This window comes from Lepisma saccharinum, chromosome 2 (assembly GCF_977018435.1).
Source record: "Lepisma saccharinum chromosome 2, izLepSacc3.1, whole genome shotgun sequence".
Taxonomy (NCBI): Eukaryota; Metazoa; Arthropoda; class Insecta; order Zygentoma; family Lepismatidae; genus Lepisma; species Lepisma saccharinum.
The window spans coordinates 208,550,294-208,563,604 of record NC_139230.1 but is presented as its reverse complement, the minus strand read 5'-3'; the positions used below and the strand labels follow the sequence as shown (position 1 = coordinate 208,563,604).

General features: G+C 35.8%; 1 protein-coding gene across 1 annotated transcript in view; it reads right to left on the bottom strand.

Moving 5' to 3' along the window:
- LOC145984285 (uncharacterized) overlaps positions 1 to 12,398 on the bottom strand; it is a 238,021-nt gene extending 225,623 nt beyond the window's left edge. Inside the window, exon 1 of the mRNA XM_083117924.1 lies at positions 11,809 to 12,398. Coding sequence (XP_082974050.1) covers positions 11,809 to 11,993 — 185 coding nt within the window. The 5' untranslated portion in view covers positions 11,994 to 12,398. The remainder of the gene's footprint in view (positions 1 to 11,808) is intronic.
- Between the last annotated feature and the right edge of the window lie 913 nt (positions 12,399 to 13,311).

Sequence of the window (13,311 nt, the reverse complement as noted above, 5' to 3'; positions counted from 1 at the left end):
GGCTTACCTTGTTCAAATACAGACAAGTAGCAGTCAAAAATGCATACCATGCTTTTGCAACTACACAAGTTTAGTAAAGCTGTAGCTAGAAAGTAACATGATAAACGGAAAATAATAAAATCACGTTGCAAACGGAAGCATACTTTATCTCCATAACAGAACTCAAGTCTTGAATATAGTCATAATTTTTATGTTGCCCTTTTGATTAAACTATGAATGAATTATTAGAGAATTAAATTTATTACTTGCGTATATTTGATCTATATACCGTACAGGGTTTAAAATGTAAATACAGTATTTTTATTTGTATACGTGACATATGAATGCTACCAACAACATTTATGCAATGCAGATTTATACATTTCTTCTGCCAGAAACAAGTTTAAAAGGATCACTTGTTTAAAGTTTACAGATTTTTAGTATAAATACATTAGCTGTTTCGTGGAATGAGAATCCAAAACTTGGAATCCAAAAGTTTGAATATCATCAAGTGACAGCTAAAGAAAGAACTGCACAATACAGAAGAAACTAAGCATAAGTAGATAGCTGATAACAGACTTCTAGACTTCTAGTCTCTCAAGAAGCACACAAGTAATGTCTACCTAAGATAATGTGACTTCATTCAAGAGGCACGTTATCTTCAATGCCCTATCGTGCAGTATAAGCTCTGCAGGAGTATCTATAGACGTGTCTATATCGTTCATATTTGATAGGGATTTGTTATTGGCTCGATTGAAACACGACTGGAAAGAGGACAAAAACACACATTAACTAATTTTACAGGTAACAAATTTTATGAGGGTTTATCCAGAGATATATTCTAATCCATAAGTGTCCGTATTCTACCTCAACATGAGTACGTATGATCTAACTGCTCCCTCTAGTATACACACATTAACATGTTTTTATTATTAAAGTTTAATTTTATTATTATTAACGCTGGTCATCTGAACTCCATGTGTGTCGTGTCATCGGATGTACGTATAGTAAACTAAGAGACATGGGAAAGATTAAAAATTAAAATTAAGAACATTGAGAAAGAGTCATTTTCCTCTCACGTTGAGCCTCTCCGGTGGCGCAGTAGTAGCTTGTTGCCTTGTAATCAAGGGCCCCCCGGGTTCGCTACCCGGTGGATGCACATAGTGGTTCTGATCCCACTTTAAACTGTATGTCCAGTACCGAATAGTCTTACTTACTAAAAACACAAACTCAATCAATCAATCCTCTCACGTTGAAAATCAGAGTATATTAAGATGGAAACTAAGACATGTGTGGCATATAGAATTTCACAAACTATTTAGTTTCGCTGTGTGTAGTCACTACATTCAGTATCCGGATACATTGATAATTGCAATACCATGAATAACAGTGAAAATTCTGCATCGTCGAGTCCAGCATTTACTTCTTGTGACAACGTTTACTTTCAGAGATAATCTATGAGTCTACCTCTACCTACCCACACATCATTATTACAAACGAAATTATACATTAGAGAAGAACATGCACAAAGTTATTTGTTTTCTAAAAGTGAGGTGCCTCCGTACCAATACAAAATTTAAACTCTTTTGATAAATAATGTATATATATATATATATATATATATATATATATATATGTATGTATATATGTATGTATGTGTGTAATAAATTTTCTAATATAAATCACTGATCATGTGAGAAAATGAACAAAACTTTCATCTTCATTCGGAAGGCTATGCTCAGAACCAAAATTACAGAGTTTCCCCATTAGGCATTTAGTTAACAAGTACACTGGCTGCCGTGACACGGGTCGTTCGTCCTGCACGTGGATGGGTGGGAGGGAGGGGGGGGGGTGCGAAAGATGTCACACACCGATGCCACTGACAACAATGCAAAGTCGAGTCGTCAAGTCTACTGATGCTGTGATATTATGCAATGGCAGAGCCTGCCTCTAAATTGGCAATCAAATTTATGAAGCAAGAGTGTTAAGACACCATGAAACGTAAACGCTCGGTAGACATTTTGCATAGGATGTTAATTACCAAACATCCACTTGATTTCTGCCTCACTCTGTAAAAGCCTGTAACGTTTCATTTTTCTTTTGTTTGTTTGATTGTCCATTGTTAAATAAATAGCCAACAGGACAGATTGATTGAGTTGGTGATTTAAGCCCACTTTATGGACAGTACGGCTAATCGGGACTGGATCTACATACAGTTTAAAGTGGGATCCGAGCCACTATGTGCCTACAGCGGTTATCGAAGAGGGGACCCCTTTATTGCAAGGCGACGACGCTACCACTGGGCCACAGGGGGAGGCCCTACTGGACAGGTAAGTGAAATCAAAGGAAGAATTCCCATATTGCCTACAATATTACGTTCATAGAGAAATACGAGTAAATTTCCGGATATGAGCGGACAGTCATCAACTTTAACACAAAGGATATGGCTTGCAGTAATACATTTCTAGGTGCCTTTCAATTTGTAGCCAAAACTTTGACATTAGATCTCTATTATATTATTCGTTACTGTCCTAGGCTGGAGATCTTTTCTACGTTTTCCTGTCACTCAGAACTCTCTATGTTCTAAAAATTACTGACGACCACATGTTCTTACGTGGTTTGTGAATCAGTATTTTACCTACAGTAGCTTTCAAATATACATATTTGTCGAAAAAGTATACGAATATTAAATGCATAAACAATTTAACTGAGAAGAACAATCTCTCGGTCAACCCCAGTCCGTTAGCAAAGGAATGATTACGGTTTGAATCCTATTTGAGCATAAAAGTGCATTTAACACCAGCTTTTGAGTTGTTTTCTAGTTAAACACAAGCTTGTATTTACAGTCACGGCAAGAAAATATCAGGAATAAGCAATAGAGGAGACTTCGATATCTCGAAAAACCCCACCCCGTTCCCTTCGGGGACTACAAGGTGAGATTTAGTGGATCAGCATCGTACTATTCTTCTTCCTCTTTCTTAGTTGGTTAATAACATACAACCCACCCCAACCCATTTCGGTTATATTACTTTTCTACCTATAGTTTTAATCGGGACGATGTAAGCTTAATCAAGACACTAATAAACACGTTCATTAATATATGCAGAGTTTTGTCATTTCAAAGGTAGCAACCTTCTCAAAACGCGCAGAAGCTACGAAAGATGAACACATGAGAAAACGAACTCTGTAAATAAAAGAAAAAATAATCAGCAACTTCCTTCCGCCTTTTGTTCTCTGAACAAAAAAAACATTGTAGGTCTGAATCAAACATTCAATTCAGTGTAACGTTCATGAGTCCTACGAGCTAGGGACAGCCTACTTTCTAGCCAAAATATCAAACTTACTCCTTTGCACTGTATTAAATACAGCGATAGGAAATACATCACTGGTGGAAATATGAAACCACATGAAATAATAAGGTATGACTACAATAAGCTGAAACATCCCCAAAAGGCATTCTTCCATAGGATCCAAACATGTACTTGGTGCTTTTATGAATGTATGTAACCCTTCTTTTGAAATGTTTGAAGTTACACTTCTCTAGCTCTACTCTAGCCTTATCTTCAAAATTGACGAAGATTGACAACATGGGCATCAAAAGGAAAAAATACAGATGTGTATTCAACAATGAAAAAAAAACTTTAAAATTTGTGGCTAACATAAATGGATTTAAAAAAAAAATTGCTAGAGTAAAATTTATGCACATAAACTAATCCGGCCTGGATAGACAATTCCAAAGAAGATTCGAAGCGAACTTCACTAGGAATCTAACACAGGACCACTAGGTTAAAAGATAGCAACATTAATCAACCTGCATGCTAGTTTCAATTATTTTCAAGCTGGTTCGATAGGGTATGGGTGATCTTTACAAGTGTACCTTCATAAATTTAATCTAATCACCACTCATCCTCATGGTCGCGATTAGCTGAAAGTGGCAGAAAAGCGACGTAAAACAAAAATACAAACTATTTTCCAAGTAATGATAATGTGTTAAATTAGATATTTTAAAATGTGAAAATTTTGAAACCTCTGGAATCTTGAAATCTACAGGAAATAAATAATTCTAAACAGTTAAAAAATCTACACATCTTCTATTATATTATTAGAGAAAATTTTCACTAATACGTAACAACGTTCAAGTCCACTTTATGCTAAGATGAGCTAATCAGAACTGGACTTGGAATTTAAACTGGGATGCGAACAACTGTGCAATGTTTCTCCATTTGGGATCGAACCTGGAACCCCTTGATTACAAGATGACAGCGTTCCCACTGCGTCATCGGAGGGGGGAGGGGTTATAACATGCATGTACGCAGTTTTAAAAAATACAGTAATGGGCATAGGGATTAGATGAAGGAATAGAAAACGTCAAGCACCTATTCTGTATCCAAGATTTCAGCTCAGAACCGGAAAAATTATAAAAGTCATGGGGTGAATTTTGTTTGAGAAAATTTACACTGAAATCTCAACCAAGACTCAGAACGTCTCGTTTTCGTCTTAAGCCTAGATTCTAACCTTGGCCTCTTTAGTACCACGCCTAGCAACAATCCTCAATATGAGACCACGTCACAGAAACTTTAGATAGATAGCAAAGGTTCGTAACTACGAAACAGAAGGCAAGGATGCAATGACCATAAATGGGACTTAAAAGGTCTGAAACTGAAGTTTGTTTCAGAAGGGAAAAGCGCGTCCCTGAACGAAAGTGCTCTTATCTTCGTACAATGAAAGCTAGAAAAGCTTTCGACAACGCAATCTGTCCTCGAACACAATCCAAGGGAGAAATAACCGAACCGCGATTGTCTGCTCCGAAAGCAGCTCCAAGATAGAGTTCTTTTCTGTGTATTTTTAAACGAAACATTCAATCTCTTCATATTTCACAAAACGTCACAATACCGAGACTAGAAGAACAAAATACCCATCCGTTTCATTTTTATCTGTGGCTGATAATAAAAAAAAGTTTGTTTGGTAACACTCAGGTAAAAACTCGAACAAGGAAAGTGTGAAAGGGAAATATAAGAAACTACCTACACTAGACTAATACAAAGTCCATATTTCCCCTTCTTATTTTTACTTCATTACACTTTTTTTTTATAGAAATTAATGTTTAATAAAAAAAATATATCCACAACTTGACCCTTGAAAAGGTGAATTTTATGAATGTAAACTTGTATGAAGTACTATTTTCTCGGAAACTACACACATACTTAAACTTACATGGAAAACTAAATAATAATAAAATCATCCACAAGCTACCGATAATCTCAACTAGGTTACTCTCATGTTGTGTACCCTACGCTGTTTGAACTGTAAATGCACAATTGTCCTTAATTTCAAATCACCGTATGAAATATATTTTCCTTCTTTTTCAATATTACTCTAATAAAATATTTTTCTGTTTAGTAAACCCTAAATTTATGTAACAAATTAACGTTCACGAACATAAATGCATGATAAACATTCACTATAAGGAGATCACAAATCAGAATGCAGTATAGAGAGTTTATATAAATAAAAACTATGCAAACAATCACCCGTGACTAAACAAATGCACGTAAGAATAAAGTTTAGGAAGGACATTGTTGTATATTTATTAACAAATTCTTATTTACTTTTATTTTGAAGGTATGCTTAAATATACTTAACAGTCAGTCTAATCTGAAAGCGATTTATTAACAGTTTCGTCTGAACCCGCTCTTGTGATTGAACTGAACTCAACTAAAAATCCGATGCATTCAGTATCGTAGCAAGAGTATTTATTCACAACATCTACAGATCATTTTGCAAGCACAAAGTAACTTTCACTGCTCCATTGTCTCCTTAAAGTTTGATGCAACTAGGCCACGGCGTGAGTCGTACACTCCCATTACTTGCATGCGCCCGACCTTCGTGGTTCAGTGGTTAGCGCATCGAGATATGGAACAAATAGCCCGATAATTGATTCTCGTATACATCATGATCAAGTCTTCATCCTTATGGTCGTGGTTAACATACCGGTAGAAATATGTGACAGAAGAAAATCAACTAATCGCACAATTTCCTTCTTTGCATTAGGTTCTGTTATCTTACGTCTATGATCTCTTGTGTATGAAAATCAAACTAACCTAAATGGACGATGGGACAAACAGGACACATCCAGGGTTCGAAACTGAATCCTTTGCCTTCGTAGCACGTTACGCTGACCACTCCTCCACGGAATCTGGTACACTGCTGTTTATAATTAGTTCAAATTTACAACGTATGAAATAGAATTTACGTTTAATCCAATGCAAAGAAAGCCAAATGTAAGGAAACGCATTATGTGAAATTTCTACCATCCCTTCCTCAAAGTTCCTTTCACTTCAGTTGGTACACATCAATTATCAAGGTCGATTTTATAAGAAGGTCACTCCCCCAGCGAACCAAAAGAATGACTCAGTATGAAAGGTGTTCCTAATTGTTTGACCTTTTAAAGGTCGAGGTTTCACATAGTTTAGTTTTGAAAAACAAGTATGGTACTGTATGTGGGGGTTTACAGTTATTTGTAAATCTTAGACGCTGAATCGAATCTGCTAGGTTACAACTACATACTAAAATGTATATAACTGACATTATTAGATCCTAAAAAATATATATACAAAATCGTCAATTATGTAGAATGTGGAAAATTCTTTCCACAAAAGTACAGTAAAGCATATTGCTGAATATAAAGATAGACCAGTATAATTATTTCGAAGATCTTGTAACTTTTCGCAACCTTTCGAGAAACTCAATTCTTTTATCTCCTAAATTTACAGTTTCCCTATCAGCGCGCTCATTATATTAATTGAATTATCTATCATTATCAAAATTCGCTCCAATTCACTCATTTAGGAACGCGCAAGATTAGCCACGATGTGCTGTTGCACCTGAAAGGCTCTCAATTTTATTTATAACACATTAACAAAATATCAACCGATGGAAACAGTCAACACATTATATCCATGAAGGTCTCAAGTCATTTAATTGAAATCATAATGTGAGGTGTCAAGCTCATGACAATAACACTAGTAGCACCAAAATTATCCCAAGTAATAAATTAATAATAATATACAAGGGAATTTTGGATGAGAAGTTGTGTAACTGGTACACAAATAGGTTCTCTTGAACGTTTTTATGGAAGGTATTATTATCATCGAAGTGTTTATCTATTGAGTATAGAGCATAGAAGCCACATACATGGGTTAGATCATTATCAAAAATTACGAACTATATAAATATGCTACATTGCTCCAGTAAGTTTCTGGGACATTCAAGAAGTCTTTAAAGTTAGATAGTAGTAGAAAATAGTATTTAGAAATTTGAGAATCACGAGAAACGATAAAAAGAGATTTAACACGTGACCGAAAACTAGCTGTTTATATATAAATGTAACAGTCTCACATTTTTATGTGAAAAAATATTTTAAGCATATATTTTTATTCAAAATCTTAGTAAAAATCTGTGTTTCGTACATATTTTCATCATAATCTAAATGAAACAATTCACCGACCTGATCATTATACGTGGACATTGCCAGCAAAGAAACAAAGGTAGAAATTTAATTGATAAGTAATCGATATAAACAGCAAGGCGTGGCTTTAAAAACGAACTAAGCATTACATTCAATGAAAGAAACTAACAAATTAGTCCGCTGCCTTGTTGAATCCCTTGAAGACAGAATGAAGCGTACATTGCACGTTGCAATATTTAAGTATAAACAACAAGCAGCAAATTATCTGTATACAAGGTTGATTATAAATAGTAAACAAGTGAAAAGAGCTCAAGAAAAGAGTACGAAAGCTAACTGAGTAATAAAAAAATACTATCTAATGATTATTGCATATTCCGTAATAAAACCGATATACACGAGTTAATTTCCAATATTACCGATAGTAAATATGTTCTCTAAAAAATCCAAAACAGACCTAATTTCCTTCCTATATAGTAAGAAGTGCACGTGATCATAGACAGCGGGGAACTAAATGCACATGAGCAAATGTAAATTATTTTTGTGGAGCTACTTTCACCTTTACTGATATTGCTAATGTTTCGTAATGAATTTAATGTTTACCGTATTCCACTAAATTTTCATTTCCCATTTCCGATCGACAATCCACTATGACTAACGCGCTTATATTCTATTTCCAAAAAACATTAAAATTTTCAAGATTTTTCTGGAGTATATTTCATAGCTATACAGATTGCATGGTTCTGTCTCGATGCATGAAATGCGATTTTTTTTATTTTTTTTGTGGAATTCTTAAGATAAGCCACACACAAAAATGTCTACATCCCCTTCCTACCAACACAAGAAAAATCATTGCATGCATTATAATAACTATATAATACTTTTACTTGCGATTTGGCTTTAATCAAATTGTTATTTTTTTTTTATCGGCAATACTAGGGACAAAAACTGAAAATTTCGTGTATTCGAAATACACAAACAGGGAAACAATGTGTTGCCATGAGCGACCACTCAGATATACAAACTTAAACAATGTCATTCCCTAAACCGGACCATCTAATTTTTCTAAAAGCTACCTTTTTTTAAAAAAAGGCAGCCTTAGATCTGGTCTTAAACAGAAGCATCTCTTGATGTCAAACTCCTTCTGCGAGATGCAAATCCATAAGATATGAACTCCCAAATACAATCACTTAATAGCGCCTCGTCTTCAGGTCCGAGCATGCGCATTAAACGACCCAAACTTTGCAGATCGATACCTCAAAAGTTTGTTCCGCTCCTAGAAATCCCAATCCTCAAGTCTCAGGGATGTAATTTATCTCGCGTACGGAGGATGCAATCTCTTAAACAAATTAATTCTTTTACTAAACACTCTTAGACGAACAAAGTTTAGCATGTAATCATGCCATTCCGAGGGGAATTCTCTGTACCCCAAAAGCCATATTCTTCACTTTATACTTCACGTTATTTCCCTGTTAGCACGGGAAAATACACACAGACGCCTTTCTTTTGTTTTCTGACTTGTAACTTAAATCGCCACGATTGAACACTGATAATGATTTTCATTCATTAATTTCACTTTCTATGTTTTATTCCAATGATGAAGGGAACAACAGTAGGAGTAAAAGAGAAAAACTAATATAGCTAATTAAAAAAAAAAACCTGTATAGATAATTGTGGAACTAGTTTGCTAAATGAACAAATTCATTTCCGAATCGTCCATCTTTTCTTCTTATATTTTAATGTTTAGTTTGATATTGTAAATAAGAGTTCCCTTCAACTTCATAACTGCAATATAAATCCATATAAACTTCAATACAATGTACAAACTGGATGTTTTAAAATAAACTTTTAAGATGATTTTTCGCGACCAAAGAAAAAAAATTGCCACTGATATTCAAGGGAATGTGAAAAGAACTGTAATATACAAAGTTTTCAATTCAATTTTTTAAACCTGCGTTAACAGTACACAGAATGCTAGAAAATGACATTTTTAATGCATTACAACATTATCATCACAGTTACAGGCAAACATCAAAGCAGCAATTGCCGCAGAGAAGGGGACTAAAACATAAATAATGTCCTGAACAACGCAATTTGAAAGGGAAGAAATAAATATAAAATTTAAAACAAAACTGAATGGTAAAATTTTTACTATTTCCACATTTGATATGCGCAAGAATAAATGCTTATGTTCTTCCGTTGATAATTGTCATGTATTACTATTTACAACGCAATCCAGTATTTATTATTATTAATTTTATTATGTATCAACATGCACTAAAATCGCATTAACTTATAGCTTGCGTTTCAAAGTTGTCTCAAATTTCAATTTTGTACCGTTTTTATTTATTCAACACAAGGATTTTACATGGGATATTCAGGAAAACATATAAAGAAGTTTCATGAACAATCATGTCCAGGCATGTTCAAATATGGATTACAAAGTTAGCGATTGACAACTATTAATAATATTTGTCGAAATAATATTTGGAGACGGAGAGGGAATAAGTACGAAAGAAATTAAATACAATATATTCTGCACTTCGCTTTGGGAATATTTCCACCGCTTTTTCACGCGCTTTGCCGAGATCTTAAGCATACTCAACGTATCCTATTCGCCAAGATTCAGAAGGGTAGAAAAAAAGAACCATTTTCTTGAAAAGGTCACATCGAACAGCAGCAGATTGCGAGAGTGGGAAAGTAGAACGGAATCGAACACTAAACCGATTTGCTGCCAAGACGGATGTCGGGAGTGCAATGGACCACCTTCCCGTGGATCTCCATAGCAACGCACGCCTTCTTCGACACGACGTTCGTCATCGCATTACGGCGAATTCGTCGACGTCTAGGTGGATGGAAACGAGGAAGTTGACAAAGGATGAACTGACAAAGGCTAATTCCATTCTAGCGATGAAAGACAGCCAAGGAAACAACAAAACTAAGTTTAAAAAAATAAAAATAAAAAATGTCACCAGTTCAGAAAGTGACAAGTTTGTTCAAACGACCACGTACGTAGCATGTTTTTTTTATAGAATTGATTGCTTTTTAATAGATTCCAACCAGAATGGAAAATATGACGGAAATCAAAAAAAGTTTCAGGTCAAGATTGCCGTTAACAAACATGAAAAATGTTTAAAAAAATATAGAGTTAAAACAGAGGATTCGTGAAACAATAAGGAAACCGGAATAAGGCTAACAGATTTTTTTGATCTTTCCCCACCTTGTAAATTGTTTATACTAATTCCCAAACCCGTTTAAACACATTTAGATGTTATATGAAATTAACTATTGGGAGTTTCTCTAAAACGAAAGAAAAATATGTATTGTTACATGAACAACTTCGCGAAGTACAATCATGAAATAACCTAGATAGCGTTGTTTATGTAAAAGGTAAACAAATTTATTCAATTATTTATACATTAAAGAGCAAATGCCATAGCGTTCCAAGGTTAAATAATATAGCGCCATGGTCAGTGTCATGGGTGAAACTGGGTAAAGTATTTAATTGGGAGAGTCCACAAATTCTCTCTCTCCTCTTAAAAATACTGGGAATGAGAACGTTAGAAAAAAGGTACATGATGTTATTTGCAGGAGAGGGAAAGGAGATTTGCCTGTATTGAAACAATATTAGGAAACATTGAATGGAAGAAAAAAAACCAATAAAATGCCATCATGTAGTTAACATATTTCACATGTAGTGTACTTGAAATGATGACAAAAAGTTAACGTTAAGTTGAACAATGTTCTTTCTTTTAACTTAAAGGTATTTAGCGTTGCACGTTCGTGTGGACAGGACAGATGGAACACCTGCGTGAATTCCAAATCATGATTCGCTGATGAATGTACAATTTTTGATCGAAAAGGACAAAAGGGGAAAAGAATATTCGAGGCAGTAATACAAATAGTTTGTCGGATTTATTTTAAGATTCTTTAGTCTTAAAGAAAGATTTGACACAATGCGAAGTGCCCTCTACTTTATAATGCCCTAATGTTATCAGAAGTGAACGGCTAACTTCTCTCGGATATGGTTTTCTTGAACCGGTATAATAGCACTGAACCAACTGTCAAGATCGACAGCTAAAATTCCAAAAGTTTCTCAAGTTTTGGCTTTATGTAGAACTCTGACCCACCACTCATCGGTTTGACATTAGACCAGACAACTACGAAACTTTTCCGAGTGGAAGCCAGTCAGAGTTTGTAATTAGACCGCGACCAAGTTAACTTATAGAAGCAAATCACTAATTTTGACGAATTCGCTAAAGTTTGATCCTGTACAAAGAAAAGAAAAAAGACAGTACTGACCACGTGAGCACAGTAACACAAGCACACGTCACACACATGAGGCGATGAATAGAAATACTTACATTGGATTTGTGGTGTTCCAGTGTACGTAAAAGGACTTCGTACAGTTCGTAATCGTAGACAGTAGAACTGTTTCTAAACATATTAACACCACCACCGTAAGGGAGGATGTGTATTTGGTATAGGGCAGAACCCCCCTGTTCGAGTGTTGCCCTTTGCACCCAGGCAAAAATGGAATGGTAACCATGGCTCGTGTAGTGAAACACCAGAGCTATTGCACTTGTATGCACTATTTTCACTTATCCACTTGTATCCTCTCTCCGATGTGTAGCGTTAGGCCGAGGCCTTCCAACTTTGGCACTTCCCAGCTTGGCGATCCTGTATACTTATCACGCAGGCCGAGTTTCACGTTTCATCTCACCACACTTAACAAAACGACAGCCTGAAAAAAATGTATCAATTTTTCTTCTTTCCCTTCATTTATTCATGTTGATCGAAAGCATGAGTACACGATTATTGCTCCAACTGTGTGGAAAAACCACCGCACTCAAAAAAACACGGTAAACAACGTTGCGCGTCTTGTCCCGATCGTACAGCCAACCTCGCACTGTGTGCCAGACGAAAGTTTTATGCCAACCGCGACTCTCCTATGGTATTGCCAGCGAGTAGCCCGAGGGGATATCTGCCGCTGTGTGACGTAGATGCGAGTCTCTGTTCAGCTTAGGTTGGCTGGAGTGGAGAGAAGAGGGGGGTTGGCGAGCGAACCTCGCGGCGCCGCAAGACGAACACCGAAATCTTACATTGCGTTGGAAACAGTGTTTGTCGAAGGCAGGAGGCATTACAACACTCTTTCTCGCAAGTTGCATTCGTGTTGTCAAGGTATGCGCTTGTTCAGACTTGTCGCCAGGCTTCTTTTTTGTCTTATGTAGTGTTCGTAGTGATACTAATATCTGATTTAGTTAGAGGTAAAGTACCATGCTAAGCATTAATGCCTCATAACAACTCATTAAAGGGAGAGGTGTTTACACTAACATATTGTGAAAAGCGACTGGCCTGATGACTCGTTCGCAAATATTAAATGCTGCGAAAAATTTTAAAATGTCATACGATCACTGCCCTTTCCTACATCACAGGATTTTTTTTTGTTATCTCCGGAATGTGAATTTATATCGTTTGGCTGATTGGGAAGTTAAAATTGCTTGAACAGCACGTTGATCATAATTCGAAAATAGTGCTCGGTTTTGACTCCAAAGAGTTTGTGGACCTACAGTTTAAAGTGCGGTACGAATCACTGTGCATTCCTTGTGCCTCCACCAGGAATCGAAACCAGGACCTCCTGGTTAAAAATTCGTTAGTTACTCGGCTTCATACTTTCTTAGTAGCATGAATTTCCCTAGTTCTCTAGTTTATTTTCTGAAAAAAAATAGTGTTATTACCACGTCATTATTTATTCTTACTGCTTGGTTTATCGTGACCATAAAATACATCTGGAACGTCGATAGGGGTGATGTGATCAGCATCACGTTCAGCCGTTTTCAAATACGGGTTGGAATTGCCTCAGAGCT